Genomic DNA, 23,802 nt, shown 5'->3' with positions numbered 1-23,802 from the left:
TTGGCGTACATGTGTGCATTCTTTCCAGTACAGAAGCTCTACCAGGCTGATACAGTGTTCTGTGTATGTGTGTTGTGTGTGTGTTTCTCCCAGGCAGGCAGGCATGCGATGGCGGGATGCAGGCTGATAACCAGCCCTGCTAGACAGCATTGATGTCTACACCTCGGAGGTGGCCCACTGGGGAGCTATTGATTACCATTAAGCATCCATGCAGATGACCCATAAAGGGCAGGTGAGTGAAAGGGGGAGAAAAGCAGATGAGGGTGGAGTCCGAGAACAGAGGGAGGAGAAAGAGGGAGGCTGAGTCAGGAAATGAGGTAGACCTATAGAACATGCAGAGGAGAGGGAGAAAGACACTGAAGTATTTGTAAGTCGCTCTGTAAGTCGCTCAATTTGTAAGTCGCTCTGGATAAGAGCGTCTGCTAAATGACTTAAATGTAATGTAAATGTAAGTAGTACTGTAGGCTAAATCATTATTTGGCTTGATCGTAACTACCAACCTTCCAATAAAAAAAACGATATAAAATCTTTCTGCCAGTTTACTTTGTTGTTGTTTTCTGCTGCTATATTAGTCCTCCTGAAACTAACTTGTCACAATGAATATCCCTGTGTAATACAGTGTATGAGATATCTTTGGAGTAGAGCGATATTTCCATTATTCAATTATTTGAAATCATAAATTGTGACTTTATTATTATGACTGATAAGTATAAGGGAAGGGAAAGGTGACTAGTCAGTTGCACAACTGAACGCATTCAACCGCAATATGTCTTCCGCATTTAACCCCTCTGCACAACATGAATAAAAACAAGCAATCATCAAATTCACCATTAACGTCATATTTATTGTTATTTAGTTACTCAATAAAACATATACAGATATATACAATATGCAGGAAAACAGACGACTGCACTTTACATATTATTAAAAAAAGAAACCAGAAAAGAAAGTCAGTTCGTACGTTGCCGTCACAGGCCTCCATCTATTGTTTCAGAAATTCAAATTCAACAGAAGCTTTATTTAAAGATTACAAGATTGCCTAACACACAGCAAATGTTCTCTTATTTTACATGTGCAATACCAATATTTTTTTTCTCATTTCCCTTATTAAATGGTTCTTTGACATCCCCTACTATTTCCATTGGCTGTATTGTACACCTGTGTTGGAGCCCAAGCTAATAGAAGAGGAAGGAAGTGAAAGAGAGGAATATGTATAAAGAAATCCCTTTTTGCAGATACCTTTTCCAACCCCAAAAACAAACAATGCATCTCTCCATCTCCCTCCCTCCCCCTGCTTCAGGTTTCAGGCCAGTTCTATTGAACCCAGATTTTGATTTGATTTGATTTGAAGGGGGTAGCCTGCTGAGGCTGTGAGGTACGGTGTCTCAAAGGGCCAAAATCTCATCAGGTTCCTGTGTCTCTGGGTGACAATGGGCTTCCCAGGCCTGAGGTTTGGTTGGAGGGGAGAGGTCCTGGTGACAGGGCTGCTCTCCTCCCTCTATACACCTGAGAGCCATGGGAGGGAGGAAGGGCTGGTTCACACATCCTCCATACTCTGGCTGACAAAGACCACCAAAGTCCCTCAACGCGTCAGTATGGGTCAGGGTGGCTCTGCCAGACCGAGGCCTGGGCTCAGTGATCTATACGCTAGTCTGGGGGCAGGCATAGTGGGTCGTACCATCTCCAGGCCGCAGAGAGAACCATGGCTAGGGGGTAAAGGTACAGGGGACAGCTCTAGTGGTGAGGATGATCACAAACGTCCCAAATATTATGAGGCTATTTTCATATCTAGAGAATATAACCAAACAGAGATTCAACACTGGTATTTCAATACAGCCAAGGTCATTTTGTCTTATTGTTTCTTCAGTTTTAGTTTTTTATTTTCCTCCATTGACATTTCTCCTTTTTTCTTAAAAATAAAATAAAATAAAAATAGATTGATTTGTGGTTTTCCAGATGTGGTCACCACTGACTAGAGCCCAAGCTGTATAGTCCAGCGATGCATGAGTGAGTGTATATGTGTGTGTGTCCAAGAATGTGTTTGTGTGTGAGTGTGTATGCGAGCATGAGTGTGTATGTTTTGATGTGTGTTGATGTGTGTGTACGAGTGTGTATGGGTGTGTATATGTCTTTCTCTCCCTGAACAGGCGAGAGCCGATGCAGTGGCCTCATCATCAACACCTTTATGTCGTCATCATCATTGCTGTCTTCATAGTTGTCATCTGCCACTGACCCTGACTCTCCCTCCCTCTCTCTCTCTCTCTCTCTCTCTCTCTCTTCATCCGATGTTCCCTCCATCTCCTGGCCTGGCCTGGTTGTGTTCAGGTCAGGGCCGCCACAAAGGTCCCAAAGCGGTTGGAGATGTCGGAGTGCAGGGAGCGCCAGGAGGAGACGGTCCCCCCTCGGCCCTTACTGTCCCCGAGCTCATCTGTGCAGTGGACGGACAGGCACTGCAGGTGGCTCCCCCCATTGCCCCCTCCAGGCCCCTGGGCCCCCACCCCTACTCCAGCCTTACTCTGAGACAGCTCCGACTCTGCCCAGGAGAAACAAACACAGAGAGAAGAGAGGGTTAGTGAGTGGGCCAGCACTGAGGAACACAGATTTAGCATCAACAACCAAAATAAACATATTTGGTTAATATGTAGATCACAATAGAATTAATCATAAAAGCCCCCATATAAATGAAATAATAATTCTCACATCCCACTCAAAATCTGTCCAGTAAAATTACCTTAACAACCCCCCCCCCCCCCCCCTTTCCCACTCCCCGTACTGCTGGCTGGAAAAGGACACTGCTCTAAACCCATGCCCCACCTTCTCCTTGCCTGTGGTGACCACACACACACACACACACACACACACACACACACAAATTCAGTCCTGGTCACCCGTGCAAATGGGGAGCGCTCCTCAGTTACCTCTGGTCGTGAGGTCAGAGGGCTGACCTCTAACCCTACTTGACCCAATTTACTGGTATAATGACCCTGCTGCGGTATCGACCCCATGTCGCCATGATGTCAAAGCCCACATTAAATGGTCGCACCAAGCTTCCGGAAAATCCATACACAGGTTTATCCAAGGTCGTATAAAAATCACCCGTGCGATTCTAGAGGAACACGGGGAACGCTGACTGTAGAGATGTATAACCCATCCTCCAAGTCAAATCGCTTGTGCCGTATAAGAACAAATGAGCGAGAGCAAGATTGACGAGGACAAAACGTGCTAGGCTAAACTATACGTAAAAGCATGGTGTCACGTGTCATCTGCCATGATATAGACCCACAACATACTGAGAGAGAGAGGCGAGGGGAGAGGAGTTAGAGACGGAGAAGAAGAAAAAGGAAGAGAGAGTGTAGGTAGTCAGACTTTTACTCTCACTGGTTTCAGAAAGCCCTATTGGTGACTGCAACATTGCATCATTTGTTTAGGGTCTGCCTCCAAGCACGCTCTGAGCATTAAATAAAGAGTGTGTGAACATGGTGGGATACCTGCTGTAAAAATCTATCAGGTTATTCCCATCTGTCCTTAGCACTCAAAACACTGTTCTGCTATGTTCCTCAGCCACCCCTGTTATGTTACTACTGCAACGACAAAGACGTTTGTCTGAGGCCTTTGAGTGGGAGCGTAGCTGTAGAGACAGACAGGCTCTAAACAGCTCAGACATGCTGAGGTTCAGGCGCCAGAGACGGGAGAGACTATGATACACACTCTGCTCTGGGCACAGTGCCTGAACATCACACCACCACTACTCCACAGATCAGCCCACCTCACTGTTCAACAAAGACAGAACGGAAGGAGAGAGAGAAGAGTAGAAATATGACCTCTCTGTGTCACACTCTCTTTTCTCTCTTCTTAATTACTTTTTTGTTTCTCTCACTCTTTGTATATATTTCTCCCTCACTTTGCTTCCCCGGAGCAGCTATGACGTAATGTTAACAACACACAGCCTGAGAAGCAAGGCCAGGGCAGGACAGAGTGGCAAAGAGGGAAGGGAAGGAGGCAGGGTGGACAGGCTAGGGCCGGGAAGGCAGGGAGGCGGTGAGGCAGCCTTGCCCCCCAGCCTGTCTGGGCCGTGACCACTGGAATGGAAAAGCGGAGGGATTTGGTAAAAGGTCAGGCAGCCAAGCTCCCGCATCTCTCTCCCTCCTCCTCCCCACAAATCACCCAGGGACTCCGGAGACTGAGTGGAGCGACGGTGGGGGAGAGAGGAAGGCAGCGGGGACAGGGAGGTATGGGGATTAGTGGTGATTGTGGCAAGGGCCAGCGTTTGCCAGAGGGCCCTGCCATACACCACTGAACGGACGACAACCACACTGGGTGAGCCTGGACCACAACTCCTCCTCCCTGTGCTTCCTCCTACCACCAACTCCCCCCCCTCCAGCCCCCGCCGACAGCCCATGGTAGCTGGGCACAGCAGGGTCCGCACCGGCCCGGATAGGCATCCAAGCGTTCCCCTGGCTCTTTGCTGATACACAGCAATCTGACAACACAACCACAAAACACACCGCCAACCACCGCCACTGCCATATCCACACCACCTCTCAGCTGCCGCTACACACACACACACACACACACACACACACACACACACACACACACACACACACACACACACACACACACACACACACACACACACACACACACACACACACACACACACACACACACACACAGTCTGCGTGGTCCCAAAACAGACAGACATGGCCCCCAGCCTCATACATGCAAGGACAAGGACTGTAAACATCAAAGCAAGCACACAGCTTACACATACTCGATACACACACACACACACACACACACACACACACACTGTCCCAGAGCCATGCTCAGATGTGAGCTCCCGTGACAACGTTACTGACATTTATCAAAATGAAAACATCCGCATTACCAGTGATTACCATCTATTTCACATAAAGAATCATTTACCATGTAGTGATTGTCCACCAGTTTACTACTTTAAAAATATATGTTTTTATAATCAAAACACTGTGCCTCTTAAATGGTGTTATTAAAAGCAGAAAAATAGTGCTCTTTATAACATTTATTGAAAAAATATAAAGCTCTCCAGTTCAGGAGTAAGCCAGGCAATTGACCAGCCCGTACTATTACAATACAAATGGTATTAGAGTATCTGTGGATATTTCTAGTTAATACCCTGGGAACCGAGAGAGATGGGATTTTGGTGGAAAATTGACACGCTACACTTAAATATTAAGCATTATCCATGGCAGCGTACTTGTTCAAAAGTGGAAACAGCGGTGTGAAATTTTACATCACACAGATCTAAATCCCAAATCACTGTGACATTTTACAAGCTGTGGAATCTTGTTTTCAATAAAAACTTACAGGTATCTTGTTAAGGCTGTTCAACGACTTATATTGCCAAGCAGCATACTGTTCATATCCACAGTAATATCTCAATGATAGGCTATTCATCTCAGAGAATGAGTGTTTAGCTTCAACACACAGGGGGGAATAGCTAATAAAGAAGGGAACAATAATACCACAACCAACTAAGCTGAACCGCAAATACAGTTACATCCCTAACCATATTACAACATCAGACAAGATTACCACGGCAATTTAAATGCTCAGTTTTATATGATACACCTCTATTTCTCGCCTGTTTCTAAAAGTGATGTAATTCTGTGTGATTTACAGTGGGACTCCTCCACGTAGGCTTGTAAAGCCGTCTCACAGACACACAGACCCAGCTAGTGACCATTTACACAACAATGCTTTCCACTAGTGTCATGAAGAGAACATGCACAGCACGCTGCTCTGTTTCTGTGTCTGTCTGACACCAATGTTTCGCAGCACTGACGGCCTGACTCCAGCACACACGTCATACCAGCAGTTCTCCATGTATGCAAACAACACTGGGAAGCAATCCTTATTCAACCAAAATAAATATAATATTCTCTGAATCGAAATATAATTGTCAAGGTCAAGAAATGATTCAACTTTAATGTAAAATGATGAAGATACTGGTCATTATTATGTTTTAAATGCATTTGTAAATGAAGTATTATGATAGCTAAATATGTATTATGTGCCAGTCTTTGTGTAGGGTGCATTGAAGTAAATACGAGAATACACTGTGTGTGTGTGTGTGTGTGTGTGTGTGTGTGTGTGTGTGTGTGTGTGTGTGTGTGTGTGTGTGTGTGTGTGTGTGTGTGTGTGTGTGTGTGTGTGTGTGTGTGTGTGTGTGTGTGTGTGTGCGTGTGTGCGTGCGCCTTGGCGTTCACTCGCCTCGCTTTCGGAGCCGAAGAGTTCCGGCCGTCCCATGCGGTAGCCCACTGCCCTTTCTATCCCAAACTACACTTCCATGACGACACTTCACCTTTAACCCCTTGCTCCCCAGGGCTCGACCCCATCCTCACTGAACACAAACCAGCCCAATCAGCCTCTGCACTCTCTGACAAAAACACCCAGAGGCCTCTGCTCCTATGACAGTGAGTGAATTCAGGTCAGATTCCTTTAGCATAACAACTAACACTAAAGCCATGAGAGAACATTCTATGTCCGGGAGCACAATGCACACATCACAATGCATAGATACAACGTCTGGTTTTTGACGATGTGAGGAGTGATGGTAAAAAAATAAATGGCTAATTTCCACTACAACATGCTTAGAGTTTGGTGGTTGAGGTCTTTTAACACTTCTCCTGAAGGTTTACAGTGCCTAAGAGCAGGACCTGTGCTCCAGAACCTCAGGTACTAGCTACTACACCAAGCAGATCGCCCAGCTGAGCAATGACAATGAGACTGTTATGTGACCGCTTAAAGTCAGAACCACAAAAAACACTAACTAATTAGTCCTACGTTCTCTGCTTCCAACTAGGTGAGAGTCTACAGGAATCCCTGTTTGAGAAATAAGAGGACAACCCCAGGTATGTGATGGTGGCCTGGGGGCTGGTGATGGTGGCCTGGGGGTTGGTGATTGGGGCCTGGGGGTTGGTGATGGTGGCCTGGGGGTTGGTGATGGTGGCCTGGGGGTTGGTGATGGTGGCCTGGGGGTTGGTGATGGTGGCCTGGGGGTTGGTGATGGTGGCCTGGGGGCTGGTGATGGTGGCCTGGGGGTTGGTGATGGTGGCCTGGGGGTTGGTGATGGTGGCCTGGGGGTTGGTGATTGGGGCATGGGGGTTGGTGATGGTGGCCTGGGGGTTGGTGATGGTGGCCTGGGGGTTGGTGATTGGGGCATGGGGGTTGGTGATTGGGGCATGGGGGTTGGTGATGGTGGCCTGGGGGTTGGTGATGGTGGCCTGGGGGTTGGTGATGGTGGCCTGGGGGTTGGTGATGGTGGCCTGGGGGTTGGTGATGGTGGCCTGGGGGTTGGTGATTGGGGCATGGGGGTTGGTGATGGTGGCCTGGGGGTTGGTGATGGTGGCCTGGGGGTTGGTGATTGGGGCATGGGGGTTGGTGATTGGGGCATGGGAGGCCTTTTTACAACCCCCCCCCCCCCCCCCACACTACCACCACCACATGGTGACCTTTTCCTCAGAGTAGGGAGGATATGGAGAGGAGGGGGTACATTTCACAAGCGAGGGCACAGGGGTTATTTTGGATTGAATTTCCTCTCTGTTCCCTGGCAACAAGAAGGACAAAAACTTGCCCAGGCAGGCAGACCTTGGCTCGGTCTCTCCTCCTCAGCCCTTCTCTAGTACACACACAACTCCCCCTCAGGCCGCAAGACGCGCTTCGGAAACAAGACACAAATGGGAACACGGGAAGTGATTTAGTACCTCCTGCATAAATCAAAACCATGTCCAGGACCTGTCATCCATGTCATCCAAGTAGGTGACATATTGATCTATGTCTCGCTCTCTATTTTGTTTCAGCCTGTTACTACACACTCTGTTTATGTATATTTGGCCCATTTGGAAACCCCAACCACTCATGACAACAGTGGGAATTTAGGGATTATGAGCATCTGTGAGGGAGGGGCTGGGAGAGGGGGGGGGGTGCTGGGGGTTATCGAGGCTGACCAGCTCAGCCCCACAACACTTAACATGCAATCTATATTTCAAGCTAGTCCTCAGTTGAAGAAGTTAGGTTGCCAATTTACAGAAAGTTATGTTTGCTTTTCACATATCTTTCTTTTCATGTGATAGAAATTGTTTACAACTTTAAATCAAATGACTGATTATAATTGACTGAAATAATAATTGTTCTTTGAATAAAACAATACTTAGAAATTATGCTGTTTGGTTTGCTTAAAATAAGGAATTTGATGCATAGCGTTTACTCACAGAACGGGACCGCCGAGTGCTGAAACGCGAGGCGCGTAAAAATCGTCTGTCCTCAGTTGCAACACTCACTACCGAGTTCCAAATTGCCTCTGGAAGTGACGTCAGCACAAGAACAGTTCGTCGGGAGCTTCATGAAATGGGTTTCCATGGCCGAGTAGCCGCACACAAGCCTGAGATCAGCATGCGCAATGCCAAACGTCGGCTGGAGTGCTGTAAAGCTCACCGCCATTGGACTCTGGAGCAGTGGAAACATGTTCTCTGGAGTGATGAATCATGCTTCACCATCTGGCAGTGCGACGGACGAATCTGGGTTTGGCGGATGCCAGTAGAATGCATAGTGCCAACTGTAAAGTTTGGTGGAGGAGGAATAATGGTCTGGGGCTGTTTTTCATGGTTCAGGCTAGGCCCCTTAGTTCCAATGAAGGGAAAATTTAACGCTACAGCATACAATGACATTCTAGACGATTCTGTGCTTCCAACTTTGTGGCAACAGTTTGGGGAAGGCCCTTTCCTGTTTCAGCATGACAATGCCCCCGTGTAAAAAGCGAGATCCATACAGAAATGGTTTGTCGAGATCGGTGTGGAAGAACTTGACTGGCCTGCACAGAGCCCTGACCTCAACCCCATCGAACACCTTTGGGATGAATTGGAATGCCGACTGCGAGCCAGGCCTAATCGCCCAACATCAGTGCCCGACCTCACTAATGCTCTTGTGGTTGAATGGAAGCAAGTCCCCACAGCAATGTTCCAACATCTAGTGGAAAGCCTTCCCAGAAGAGTTGAGGCTGTTATAGCAGCAAAGGGGGGACCAACTCCATATTAATCCCCATGGTTTTGGAATGAGATGTTTGATGAGCAGGTGTCCACATAATTTTGGTCATGTAGTGTATCTTTACTTTTACTCAAGTATGACAATTGAGTACCTTTTCCACCCCCACCCCTGGTTAAAAAGTATAGTTCTGTGTGGTATAATGACAGTATTAAGCCTTAGTGCCCTCAAACTCAACTCTGGACCTCAAAGCCAGACTCCAAACAGCCTCCAAACTATTGTTTCTAACATCTGAATGTCTAAACTGACCTGAAAAATATAAAGAGTCCAGAGAATGGAACTGGGTAGAAAAGGAAATATTTATTTTCTCTCTTTCTCGCTTGAAAATTATGCAAATGACAGCCATTAACATCCTGCTTGCCTCGGGAGTGAAACCTCAGATGTTCCCAGAAAAAACGGAAACTTCTTTCCATCTTGCTCGCTTTTGCTATCACTCCATCAGTCTCTCCTCCTCTCTCCCAGGAGAAACAGCTATCATTCCATCAGTCTCTCCTCCTCTCTCCCAGGAGAAACAGCTATCACTCCATCAGTCTCTCCTCCTCTCTCCCAGGAGAAACAGCTATCACTCCATCAGTCTCTCCTCCTCTCTCCCAGGAGAAACAGCTATCATTCCATCAGTCTCTCCTCCTCTCTCCCAGGAGAAATAGCTATCACTCCATCAGTCTCTCCTCCTCTCTCCCAGGAGAAATACCTATCACTCCATCAGTCTCTCCTCCTCTCTCCCAGGAGAAACAGCTATCATTCCATCAGTCTCTCCTCCTCTCTCCCAGGAGAAACAGCTATCATTCCATCAGTCTCTCCTCCTCTCTCCCAGGAGAAACAGCTCTGGTGTCATAACTCATTTGTCAATACAAATGAAAGACGCCTGACGACTACCTGCATGCCAAATAGCACAACTGCTGCTGGCGGCATGACAACACCTCCAAACACACTAACACACACACACACACACACACACACACACACTGACACACATACACACTAACACAGACACACACACTAACACACACACACTGACACACACACACACACACTGACACACATACACACTAACACAGACACACACACTAACACACACACACACACTGACACACACACACACACACACTGACACACACAAACACAGACACACACACTAACACACACACACACACACTGACACAGACACTAACACATACACACTAACACACACACACACACTGACACACACACACACACACTGACACACATACACACTAACACACTGACACACACACACACACACACACACACACACACACACACACACACACACACACACACACACACACACACACTGACACACATACACACTAACACAGACACACACACTAACACACACACACACTGACACAGACACACACACTGACACAGACACTGACACAGACACACACACTAACACACACACACTGACACACACACACACACACACACACACACACACACTGATACACATACACACTAACACAGACACACACACTGACACAGACACATACACTGACACAGACACACACACTAACACACACACACTAACACAGACACACACACTAACACACACACACACTGACACACACACACTGACACAGACACTAACACACACTGACACAGACACACACACTAACACACACTGACACAGACACACACACTGACACAGACACTAACACACACACACTGACACAGACACACACACTAACACACACACACACACACTGACACACACACACACACACACACACACACACTAACATACACACACTGACACAGACACACACACTAACACACACACACTGACACAGACACACACACTAACACACACACACTGACACAGACACACACACTAACACACACACACTGACACAGACACACATACTAACACACACACACTGACACAGACACACAAACTAACACACACACACTGACACAGACACACACACTAACACACACACACTGACACAGACACACACACTAACACACACACACACTGACACAGACACACACACACTAACACACACACACTGACACAGACACACACTAACACACATAAACTGACACACACATATCCCTCCATTCTACACACTATCCAAGAGGAATATTCACCACACGCACGCTGAGACAAGTTTGAGTTCATTTCAGTGCTCTTCCCCAGGGAAAACAAAATACCGGATGAGCTGCTATTTTGAAGAATCAGAAATCCAGCGAGCAAAAGGCCTGACACCTTTGTTTATACTTTTCTCTCTACACCAGTAAGGAAGATGTTTTTTAACACGGCTCCTTTGACTGTCACTGGTTGTAAATGTCTTGCAAAGCAAAGGCATCAGCATGCAGTGGATACACACATACACACAATCATCTAGAAACGAAATATTCAAACTAGATTTTACACACTCCAAACTACAGGCAGAAACTACTAAAAGTATTGTTCTGAGCTGTAGTATCTATAAGACAGAAGACTACACAGCTAAACTATGCTGCTACTGCGCTTGCCTGGCACTCAGATGGACCAGTATTATAAGTGCTAGCAGCTCATGGAAAAATTGCAATGGTTTTGTTTTCATCGCATGCCATCAGTACTGATTACTACAGATCTATTGGGTTTTACTGTGGATTACTACAACCTAGTAGGGGTTGTCCTTCAATCAGACCAAACGGACTGCAAGCCGGCCAAACTGACGTAGAGCTAATATAAGTTGTGGTGAACCCTGACATAACTAGTCAGATACTTTAACCATACCGTGATGAATTCTCAGAGCTGGAGCTGAGAGTAGTGTGAGAACCAGCACAATAGTTTATTCCAGCATACAAGACACCTGAGAAAATAGTTTATTCCAGCATACAAGACACCTGAGCAAAGAGTTTATTCCAGCATACAAGACAACTGAGCAAAGGTCTAAAACCACAAGCCTGTGACCAAGTCTGCATAAATCAAACATGATGTTTACAGCTGAAAAACCCACACTGTTAACTTTCCATATTTTCATCTCTCTCACATACACAAACACACACACACACACACTTACATGGTAAAAGCAGTCCTAATGCCCTCTGATTCTTGCTGATAGTGTAGGAATTGTGTGATATTCTTTCAACCCTAGGGATTAATCCACAAAGGAAGACAGAAATGACTTTGCGAAGAGACAGAGGAAGAATAAACACATATTCCAAAAAAAGGTAGAAAAATCCAACTTTACATTTCTCAAAGTCTGCACTTTCACGATATTTACAGCTAACTATAATATGATCCTCACATAAGAAAGTCTAACACCTCATTTTTCTTCATTATCTGTCAATAACCATGTCAACTGACAGGAGGTTCCACAGGATGAATTGGCACTTTTGACAACAATATTACCAGGACTAATTTCTAGGATTATGATAAGTATTATTATTACTACAGTATGAGAAAGTGCAGGCAGTGCTACACTGTCTGGCCGTGTGTTGTTGAGGAAGTCAATACGGAACACCTTGTAATGATGAATCTGGAACACGGACCTCCCCAAGCTGTTTTCTCTTCATTCAACCAAATGTCAATCACATCTTTAAGAAATCACATCTTTAAGAAAGGAAATACAGGAAATAAAAGTGAGTCATGTGATTTGTGAGTTGTCGCCGGAGTGAAATGTCAATAGACCAACAGAGATGGGAAAATGGGGTGGTCTTTTAGGAATATTACACTTTCTTCCCAGGTCGCTTTAGGTGGCCTGTCAATACGCCTGTTCTTTTTCATGCTTAGACACCCCTAATCAGGGTGTCTAAGCATGACAAGTCCCCTCTCTACCCACTGTCTCCTACCTGCCAACAGCAAGCTGGAGCATCCTCAACCACCACTAGAACAGTGACTGTGTTTCATGGGAGACCATGTTCATTCAGAGGAGAGATCCTCACACTGTATGTACAAAGTGATAACACACCGTAAATAACAAAACCAACACAACTTTCACTGTGTGGTCAAAACTGAAGCAAAAACTCTAAAAATAAAAATACAACCAACTGAATCATTTCCTAGGGCGACAAGTTGCCTGTTATCGAGACTGTGCATGTATTTCAAAACAAACCGTCAGGTCCTGGCTATGATATAAGGAGCAGAGAGGGAGAGAGGGTGAGGGAAAAAGACAGATGAAAAAGAGGAGGGGGAAATGTATTCACTCATAACTTTGGTGAAAACGCAGCCAAGTTCCTTCACTTCACGGACAACGGGCATCTTTAGTTAAAGCAGGGTCTAAAGGCCCCATGCTTACAGCAGACATTACTGTGTGTTAGTGACTAGCTTTGGCTGCTTGGTATCACACAGATCGGATACGCTATGGATGGGTCCAATTGGTATACTGGCCATATTTCACAAACCCCCGAGACGCCTTGTTGCTATTATAAACTGGTTACCAACGTAATTAGAGCAGAAGAGACACCAGGGCTACGGGCTGTGTCCAGGCACTCTGCGTTGCGTCGTGCAGAGAACATCCCTTAGCCGTGGTATATTGGCCATATACCACACCTCCTCGGGCCTTATTGCTTAATTATCCCATAGAAGCTACAATAGAATGACCTGTACAATGCATTAATTGCATTATCAAATTCCATATTCCTATGAGGCACTTGTGGCACCAAGCTCTGGCCTGAAAACATCACCTGTACATCCACTGGCTCCATTAACAATATACCTGATGATACAGTCTGTTCTGTGATCTCCAACTCCTGCACTGGCTGAGACCTCACCTATAGTCACAGAGCCCCAAACGCCACAGGTCCTTTCCTCGCAGTGGCACTACCACCCGTATCACTGCTAGACACAAGGAGGCCTATTGCCAAATGTCACTGCATCCATCCCCCTCCCCAAATAAACACAGGCCCATAACCCACCTGTCTCAATTGGGCAGTTAAACTCAACTTCCTGTAAAAACACTGAATGCAGCCTATAAAGCGCCCAATTAACACAATCACTCAGGACTCCCACTATTAAAGGCCCAGTGCAGTAAAAAGGGTGTTCCTTTGTTTCATATGATATTGTACAACAGCTGATGAAACTAACACTGTAAAAATGTGATCAGTCTTTTTTCCTGATAATTGAAAATACAATCTACACATGACCTTTTAATCAGCAGGTTTCCATAGGCGGGAGTTTCGGCTTTCCATGGTGACATCACCATGCAGTAAATTGGTTAATAGACCAATAACAAACGGAGTTCCAAACCTCTCTGCCAATAACAGCTAGTTTTCAGTTTCCCCATTCTCAGACAGCGCTAGCAAAATTATTGCTTGAGAAATAGTTATTAGCTAAAAAGCTATATTTGCCCATTTAAATGGAAATCTATTACAGTAAGGTACTTAATTATTACCCAGAAATAATTTGATATTGATCTAAAAACAGCTGCATTGGGCCTTTAAAGCTGCTCCCAGGATGTCAGGACCTATGCAGACCCCCACCCCATTCCCAGCTTCAGGACACTGTGATGGGGGATAGGACAGGGAAATGAGGACAGATACCAGGAGAGAGGGTTGCCACAACATTAAACTAAATGAATGTGATACACCCCTGGTGCACAACACCTAAAACGGTGTCATATGATCAACTCCGAGGGAAACATGGAAAAATGATCAAAATGCGTGGAAAATGTTTTACTTCAATACAAATGATCCATATGATCAGACCGTGTTGCTTAGCAAAATGTGCTGTGTATTCAATCAAAATGTGGGATCTTAAAACGTTTTAATTGATTAGCCACATCATACAGGAATAAAAAGGGAGCATGATCAAATTGTGATTTAAAAAAAAAAATACAAATTGTTTTATTTCTAAATTGTAGACCAGCTATCATTAGCGTTAAAACATTATTATTATTATTACTATTACATGCTAAGTATAATTTATCTTGTGAATAGTAGGAATACTGATAACCTTGATAACTAACCAGACCATTTAAAAAGAAAAGGAAAACTACATAACTATGTTCAACTTTCACTGTAACTTGGCAATAGGCCAGAATCCAGGCACAGGCAATGGTCATGTCAGGGTTCATCTGTTAACCAGCTGGTAGACTTGCAACAAGACATCAGAAACAAACATAAATAGTCTCCATGACTTGCAAAAACAGACAAATGCCTACATTCATCAATAGTTTTATTTCACTTCTACACAGCTCAACTTCAAAGTTCCATGAAATCTTTAAACAATGACTTTTAGAATTCCGGGCATTTTGCAAGAGAATATGTCAAATAATTTCATAACTGTTCATTGATTGTGGCTAGGTGTAATATTTAGGTTAATACATATATGCAACTAAAACCACAAGGCGCTATATATGTTTATCTGAAACTTATGGTTTCATTTGACTGCAGAGCAATTTGCGCGTCTCTGAAACACATCCAATTCAATCTTAAAATCAAGCAACACACCTTAACCCTTTTTCATCTTTTCCGTCTGCAGCACTCAAATGAGAAACTGTCAAGAGCCATGATTTGTGCTAACTAGCTATCGATTTCGCCCAAGCGACATGCGTTTCATGCTTCCAGGGAGGGGAATTGGAGAGGGGAAAATTTGCGGAGATAGTATGGAGAGACGGGAGAGAATAAATACTTTAACAAAATTGAGGTGGCCGCTGTTGCTGTGCATTTTCTGTAGAATAGCCTACGTGCGCCTATCTAAGACATATGGGTCTTGAAAAAAATGGACAGAGGGAGAATGTGGCCGGTCTGGTTGACCTCTGTCTCCTAAACAATGCGCCTTGATCACAGATTCCGTGCATGGAGCCCCCTCCCCTCTCTGCTCCCACAGTTAGCCAGAACAAAGGGATATTGAATAAATATGCGCTGGGGGCTACCTATTCACGTGAGAAAATGCGTTTTGGTGGCTTGTCTCTGGCCGTGGCGATTTAATTATGCGTGTTTCACTGCTACCCCGCCGCCTTTTGCAGCACTGACTGACTACAATGTCTATTTATCTATAGCTGTTGTAATGTCCCATACAAAAAGTGGCCTAACAAAATACATCAAGACAGAAGAGAACATTACATTTGCACATAAACATATCCCACCTTACGATTAAAAGAGGACATGCACCAGAAATATTGAATTAATAACTTGAATATAAATATGAAGTAGGCTTACGTTTGTTCTTTGATTAATGGATTGGTGGAGCAGTCAACAAAAAGTAACTTCAGCGCTGAATTAAATTGAATGTGCTTGTTGTACCTATAGCCTTGTCTCAATTTAAACAATATAGGAAATAATAATGGGAAATAATAATAACCATAATCATAATTCCCACATTTTCTTTAATTTCCTGTTTATGAACTAAAACAAACCAGAAGCCTTAGGTATGACCGGTAATGTAAAGACAGTAGAAAATGATTTGTGTTGTTTAATGTCAAACGATGATTGACAGCCGTTTTCAAACCGCTGACGTAAAATGTAAAGCGCCAGCCAGCGTCTCTAATCACACTATACCAATTCCAACAAGCACTTCAAATTATACAACAGTGTCCTGGTATAGGATTATAAATACATTTGTTTTAAAATTATTTACAGAAAGAACCATTTGTATACCGTCACCAACCAATTTTTCCTAAACCAATGCAGGTAGAAAAACTGTCTGGCAATAAAATAGAACCCAAACTTTTAAACAAATTACAAAAACTGAATTAGACTAGCATTCTTATTATTATTCTGACTCTTATTATTACTGTTATTAATATCATTGTATAATAGTATTACCATGTTCAATGTAAATCTTTCCATTCGGGGACACGTCATATTTAGGAAACAAAAAGTTGATAAATAACAGCTTAAGATACTCTTGTTTATATTAATTTAACTTATTTCCTGACAACGCTGCCCTTCTCAATATGGACTAATCTAAAATCAATCCAGTCTCCAATCACGTATTTTATCCCGTAGTAATAACAAAAACAAACCGATATGTGTGAATGGGAAACCCCGCTGTTAAAACGCATCTCCTCAGAAACCTATTCATCTTCTCAGTGTAGTTGTTCACTCTGAAAACCCAGATAAAGAACCACAGGAAATGTTTACTTTTCTCGGGCTGTTATTTTGAAGTCCCTCTACAAGAGAAGAATCCATTACAAGCACCAAATAATACTTTAAGGATTACTTAGAACAACAAATCTAACTACAAGTCAATGTTTTTAAATGTTCCTGGTTAGTGCTAGGTATTTCATTTCTAATCGTTAAATAGCCTGTGGTCCAATAGCCTATCCCTTGTGTAAAAACGATTAAAAGTGAGAAATTAATTATTTATGTTTCTTCATGTAAAGCTCGATTCGAGTAAATACCTTATTTATATTTTTCAATAGAATGTGAAACATAAAACATTGAGATTTTTGCCTCTCAAAATCCACAAGACTCGAAGTTACCGAACAACCCTTCACGATGTCTACAGTGCTTAGGCTATACTCAAAGAAGGCAGTGCAAGAAGAGAGCCTGCGTGTCTCCAATTCAACTCATGCAAGTTAATATACTAATCTTATCATATATAATCTTGTAGCCTCCTATATAATGATATTGTCCACACCACAATATTGTATTGACTTGAGATAATCATATCCTCAGAAACAGATTTCCAAATAACTGCAGACATAGGCTACAAGCACAAAGGAAGTCCTTGGTGACTTATTTTAGTGTAGAGTTTAAATCATTTTTTACTCATCTGAGAGGCAAAACAAGCTGATAAGTTGATTGACTGCCATAAGAGAGAGAGAGTGTGTGTGTGTGTGTGTGTGTGTGTGTGTGTGTGTGTGTGTGTGTGTGTGTGTGTGTGTGTGTGTGTGTGTGTGTGTGTGTGTGTGTGTGTGTGTGTGCGCGCGAGTGGACAGTAATAAGATACTAATAGTCAGATAGTAAAACAATGTGGCAAATATGATCATAGAGCATATTGAATTACCTTCTTTGCTGTTATTCTGGCTCTTAGTTTTTTCCCAGGGTGCCATGGACTTGTCATCCTCTGGCCCATCCATCATGGCCTTGTCGCTGGGCACATACCAGGTGGCGTGCTGCTCTGCCATTAGAGTGTCAAGGTCAATAGTGCCCATTGAGCCCTTCCCAGCATCCGGGCTGCAGCTCGCCAGCTCATTGTCTTCATTCTGTGAGGGACAGTCGCCATTCTTTTTACCATTCTTCATGGCCAGGGGCTGGTCCTCTGAGATGCTGAACTGTTGGCGCTGCAGCTGGATCTGGGCCTGCAGTATCTCCAGAGGATGGATCTCGTCCTGGCCAGAGGTGCTGGATGGGGTGCGTACCTGCTCCATCCCAGGTGTGCCTGGGTGACCGACTCCGTTGCCCACCGTGGCCCCACCAGCACTCAGTCCATAGCCGTCGGGTGTCGAGGTAGTGTGATTGGTGATGCCCTGCATGCCTAGGGGCTTTTGCCCATTCATCAGGCCATGTTCCCCCCTCTGCAGCTTGGGTGAGACAGTGATGTGCGGACTACGGATGGGCTTTGTGACTGGAGCACCTCCTGCATCTGAGCTAGAGGACACCTCATCCTCATTGACGTAGTGGGTGCTGACATCGTCAGGAAGGTCCACGTGCGGTGAGCTACTGTTAGATTTGGTGACACTCTGAATGCCACTGTCCAGAGAAGACATCAGGTCTGCCTGGTCCCCCAGCTTCTGGTCATTTCCCTTTCCCCAGGAGGGGGACGGGAGGGGTTTCTCATGGGGCGTACCCCCACCCCTCTCCCCAACGCCAGCTGAAGGGGGTTGCTGGCCTGGACTTACAACAGGGTTTCCGCTGTCAGAGGAAAAAAAGATCCCAGGGCTCACATGCCCGCTGTCCCTTTTTCTCCTCCCTCTCCCTCTCCCATTCCCTGTTGCTGCTTTCCCCTCACTGCATGGGGTAGCGTCCATGTTGTAATTTGGGGAGAGGGCACTGGCTTCCCCCTGCAGCGTCTGGTTTTGACCTGCAGGCTTTATGTTGCTATTCCCAGTGCCAGGCATCTGGCTGTTCTGGGAAGTGCCGCTCTGAAAATACTCAGGACCAGCACTGCCAGTCCCGTTAGCAGTGCTGCTATTAATGTCCTGCTCCGTCTGACTCAGTTTTCGCTTGCCCTCATTTTGGTTCTTCTTGTTGAATGTTACGTTTAGGTTGGGGGCCCCTAGGCTAGCTATCATGTTCTGGCAGGCTGTGGAAAGGGCCGCCAGGCAGCTCTGCCCGAAAACATTGTCTTTAGTGCTGGTTTTGCTAAAGTTCCCCAGGGAGAGCGCCCCAAGCTTACTAACAGAGGACCGCTGGCCTGGGGGGAACTCAGATGGAGTAGGGTAGCTCCCTGGTGAGGTGTTCACCCCCTGGGGATTGCTATGTGGTGGCCCCTGACGGTTTGTCCCTCCGTAAGGAAACGTTGGTTGAGCTCCCATGGAAGGCCCGGCGGGGAAGTCAGCTGGCCGCCTATCTGATGGTGCGTTGGGGTGTCCTACCCCGGCTCCGGGGGACTGCATCTGGGAGAGGTTGCCCATGTTGTTGCCAAACTGGGGGTGCATGCGAGGGGAGTGGAGGGCCTGTACATGCCCATCTCCAGGTATCCTCATTGGCTCCTGCATGCCCATCCCATTCATGCCCGGCCTGAACATCATACCAGCTCCGTTCTGCTGCAGCCCCATGTCGTGGGCCCCAGCCTCCCCGCCCGTTCCCCCCATACGCCGTGACATGATCTCTCCTGGTGGGTGGGACCCGGGGAACCAGTTCTCCTGAGTTATATGAGGGTTCTGACCCTCAAAGTTCGGCATCCTGGATCCATTCTCCCTGTCAAAGTTGGGCTGAGGCATGCTCCCCACTGGGCCTCCATGAACCATGGGGCCCGGAGGCACGTCGCCGTGGTGACCCAGCTGCTGCAGACTGGGCTGCCTCATCCTCTGCTGCTGGTTCCGAGAGGCCATCTGCTTGATCATCATGGCCGCGTTCTGCCGCTGTTGCAGAGACTGCTGCTCAGGCCCAGCATGCTGGAGTGGACCCGGGGGGAAACCGTCTGTTACAGGTGGGGTGAACTCACCAGGAAGACCAGGGTAGGCCGAGGGAGAGAGATGGTTCTCCATGCCCTGCGCATTGTGCATGCCACTACCCCACGTGCCACAATTCTCCCCTCCCTGAGCGTTAGGAAACTCAAATCTGGGCCTTTTTGCCATGTTCATATAAGGACTGTCAAAGTGTTGCAGCCTCTGATTCGGAGGCTGTTGGGTGGGAGGAGGGGGAGCCGGCTGTTGCATATTAAACATGGGGTCCCCATAGGGGTGCTGGCCCCTATTTTCCAGTCTGTGAATAGGATACTCAAACTGGTTGTGTTGGCCAGGCATCATGACGCCACCATCCAGTATGTTGGTGTTGGTGGAGCCCGACTCAGATTGGGGGGGCCGGGGGAGGCCTGGGGGGCATGAGTTCTGTCGTGCTATCAAACCAGCCTGCTGCTGCTGCTGCATGAGAGTGTGTCTGGCACTGACCCCTGGGTCCATCCCCACTGGCATCTTACGGCCATTCCCAAAGCGCTCAAAGAACACTCCATGCTGTGGGGGAGGCTGAGGCTGCTGGGGCTGTGGGGGTGGCTGCTGGTGCCCTTTGGAGATGCCCTGTATACCCGGTGTCCGAGCCATGGCAGGGTTTCCAGGGAAACTGCCACCGGCCACCGGCCTTCCTGGCCCAAAGTGGGGCAGCTGAGACTCTGATTCTGATGGAGAAAATACAGGTACGTCAAAATGTCCAGTTGGGGGCTCGCTTGGGAAATTATACTCTAATCCCTCCACAGCACCCTGATTGGGCATCCGTCGAGGCTCCAGACCATGGGTCTCCGAGGAGGAAGAGGAGGAGGAGGGCAGACCATGGAAGGATGCTGCCCGGTTAGGTGACTGGTCCAGGGGTAGACAGGGGGCAGGGACAGCGTGGTTGCCGCTTGGGGGGCCGTGGTGCTGGAACTCAGGCATGTTACTGGATCTTTGCTGCTGTTGCTGCTGCTGCTGGGAGAAGCTGTCCCCTGCCTGGCCCTCAGCAAGGGGGTCAAACCCCTCTCCAAAGCCCTGCTGGGGCCCCATGCCATTGTTGTTGTAGCCCATCAGCCTGCCACCATGCAGGCAGGATGAGGCTGGGTCTGGGCCTCCAAAGTTCCCACTGAAATGAGGATGGTGTTGATGAGGGTGAGACTGGTGGCCATGGGGATGGCCTTGATGAGGTTGCTGGTTGTTATAAAATCCATGCATGGGTCCTTGCTGCTGCTGTTGCTGCTGGAGTCCGCTGCCTGCATGCATGTCTGAGTGGCCCCTGGGATGAAAGCCACCATACTGCTCACCGTTCATGTTCATATTGAGCCCAAGCATCGGAGGCTCGTTCAGAGGGCCCATGCCCGGCTCCACTGCACCAGGCGGGCCTCCTGCATGAAAGCCAGGGCTTTTGTAATGGGAGCTCATGTTCAGTCTTGGCTGGTTTATGTTTCTCTCTGACTGGCCAGGGTTTCTGCTATTAATCTGAGAACCAAACTGCTCCAGCCCAAACATACTTCCCTGCTATCAATCCCGCATGACAGCCAGCTCAGCTGGCATAGGCAGTCTATCGTTAGCCTCAGTTTTCCTTCTTCTCCACAAAAAAAAAGAGGACAAAAACGAAAAGAGATGAGAAATGCCTCAATAGGCCAGATGGGCTATTTTGATATCTTAAAAAGTTCCGATTTAAAAATTAGACAATGGATCTTAAATCTATTCACTCACCCAATGAGTACTCATTGTGTTTTCCAAAATCCAATTTGCACCTAAAGTGTTGAGAGGAAAATAAAAGGGAGAGGACACTACACGTATGTCCAACGAAGCACGCACATAGGTTACAACAGTCTGTTCTTGCTCGTTCCCGTGTATTTCTACAGGCGATTGGTTTCCATTAGTTTACAAATAATACAAAAGATCTTTCACTTGCTATGTGACTTCGATATAATATCATATTCCAAAGTTTCTGAGCACATTTCTTCTTTGCAAACTTGATCAAACCCCTTATCTAATTTATGACAGAGATCACAAGGCTTATAAACATTTAAATAAACACATAACAATTTTCTTCGTCAACTTCATTACTCCAGCTGTTGTCAAATGTCCTAGGACGCACAGTTTGGATTGTCCTTTCAAGATCCCTTTATTGAGAAATCCACCGGCAACCTGCACAAGTAAAATTATAATTGGTCGTTGTTTTAAAAATGAAAAGAAACAATTTCCCACAGTTCTGGGTGAAATGTCTTATAACTGCACTATTAACAATTCTACCATTTCAAGTCTGAGACAAAGTCCGGAGGGAAAATCCAGCCCAGTCGTGAGGCTATCAGGAAAGTCGCTTTTGCGCCACCGTGTCCCCGAGCTTCCGGCACGCACTACCCGCGGCTTGACAACATAGTCCAACTGGTCCTGGTCATGTGCCCTCCAAGCACGCATAAGGCGCGGAACCTCTATTGGCTCTTTCCCTCACTCTCCCACACTATATAACGCACTCCTTCTGCTCCTGACTCTGGTTTGGTCTATTCCAGCTGGGAGCGATTCACAGATAGATCACACTCTTGTCCGGCGCTTGGCGCTGTGTGAGATCAACGCGTTCAGGGAACCAGCAACAAGTTTTGCATTCCGCAACCAATTCCATCCATGAGGTCCTAGCCAATCGGAGGCTGCGGAGTGCCAGCGCAGAGGGAGGGTCCATCTTTTAAGGTGGTCCAAGATGTGGATGAACGAGAGAGTAACGTTAGTGTATTGAAAGAGCACCGTTCTCCCCAACTAAAGTGTATTCGAGTCTATGCCAGGTGTGTTACTTGCTCCATTGTATTTTAAATGGTCTATGGCCATTTTTGCTTTTTGTTTTTTATTTGAGATCAATCTATTTATTTGTTATAGAGCACATACAAATCTGGATGAATAAACGCCTTTATGTTAGTATATTATGTTATTTGAATAAACGCCTTTATGTTAGTATATTATGTTATTTGAATAAACGCCTTTATGTTAGTATATTATGTTATTTGAATAAACGCCTTTATGTTAGTATATTATGTTATTTGAATAAACGCCTTTGTGTTAGTATATTATGTTATTTGAATTAACGCCTTTATGTTAGTATATTATGTTATTTGAATAAACGCCTTTATGTTAGTATATTATGTTATTTGAATAAACGCCTTTATGTTAGTATATTATGTTATTTGAATAAACGCCTTTATGTTAGTATATTATGTTATTTGAATTAACGCCTTTATGTTAGTATATTATGTTATTTGAATAAACGCCTTTGTGTTAGTATATTATGTTATTTGAATTAACGCCTTTATGTTAGTATATTATGTTATTTGAATAAACGCCTTTGTGTTAGTATATTATGTTATTTGAATTAACGCCTTTATGTTAGTATATTATGTTATTTGAATTATCGCCTTTATGTTAGTATATTATGTTATTTTCTTGATAGAAATGGAGATGTAGGAAATTAAGTTACGCTCAATCAAAGAGAGATGATCTCACAATAGCTTTGGTTAAACATATGCCAGGACGCAATCACTGGCCCGGAGTTTGTAATGTTAACGCACTTTAAACAGCAAATTAACATTTCCATTCAGATTAACTGTACATGACCGTAATTCGGTTTACCTTATAAATTAACAAAGCACATTTATGTTATGTTTATTGGCATGAAGGGGAAGGGGCAGGCAAGAGAAAAGACCAAGTCAACCTTTCTTATACTTAGGGTACT

The 23,802-nt window shown here is 45.5% G+C and overlaps 1 protein-coding gene across 2 annotated transcripts; it reads right to left on the bottom strand.

The window, feature by feature from the left end:
- Positions 1-823: 823 nt before the first annotated feature.
- LOC106585621 (transcriptional activator MN1) lies at positions 824-22,727 on the bottom strand. Of its 2 annotated transcripts, none has more exons than XM_014172035.3 (3): positions 21,795-22,727; positions 17,993-21,660; positions 824-2,533 (listed from the first exon to the last, which is right to left on the bottom strand). In XM_014172035.3, exons 2-3 carry the CDS (start codon positions 21,582-21,584, stop codon positions 2,322-2,324), a joined length of 3,804 nt encoding a protein of 1,267 aa, XP_014027510.3. In that variant the 5' UTR covers positions 21,585-21,660; positions 21,795-22,727; the 3' UTR covers positions 824-2,321. The 2 variants fall into 2 exon arrangements, with proteins under 2 accessions (XP_014027510.3, XP_014027511.3); XM_014172036.3 differs by adding an exon at positions 12,120-12,190 and having other exon boundaries at positions 2,462-2,533; positions 17,993-22,727.
- Between the last annotated feature and the right edge of the window lie 1,075 nt (positions 22,728-23,802).

Source organism: Salmo salar, chromosome 24 (assembly GCF_965601325.2).
Source record: "Salmo salar chromosome 24, fSalSal1, whole genome shotgun sequence".
NCBI classification, from domain to species: Eukaryota; Metazoa; Chordata; class Actinopteri; order Salmoniformes; family Salmonidae; genus Salmo; species Salmo salar.
This window is presented reverse-complemented; position numbering and strand designations above follow the sequence as displayed.

Bases quoted from the DNA above. Each gene is read 5' to 3' on its own strand.
- LOC106585621 (XM_014172035.3), bottom strand. From the start codon at position 21,584: ATGTTTGGGCTGGAGCAGTTTGGTTCTCAGATTAATAGCAGAAACCCT. The intron at 2,534-17,992 runs GTAATTCAATAT...TCTCCTGGGCAG, and splicing joins CCAGAATAACAGCAAAGAAG to AGTCGGAGCTGTCTCAGAGT.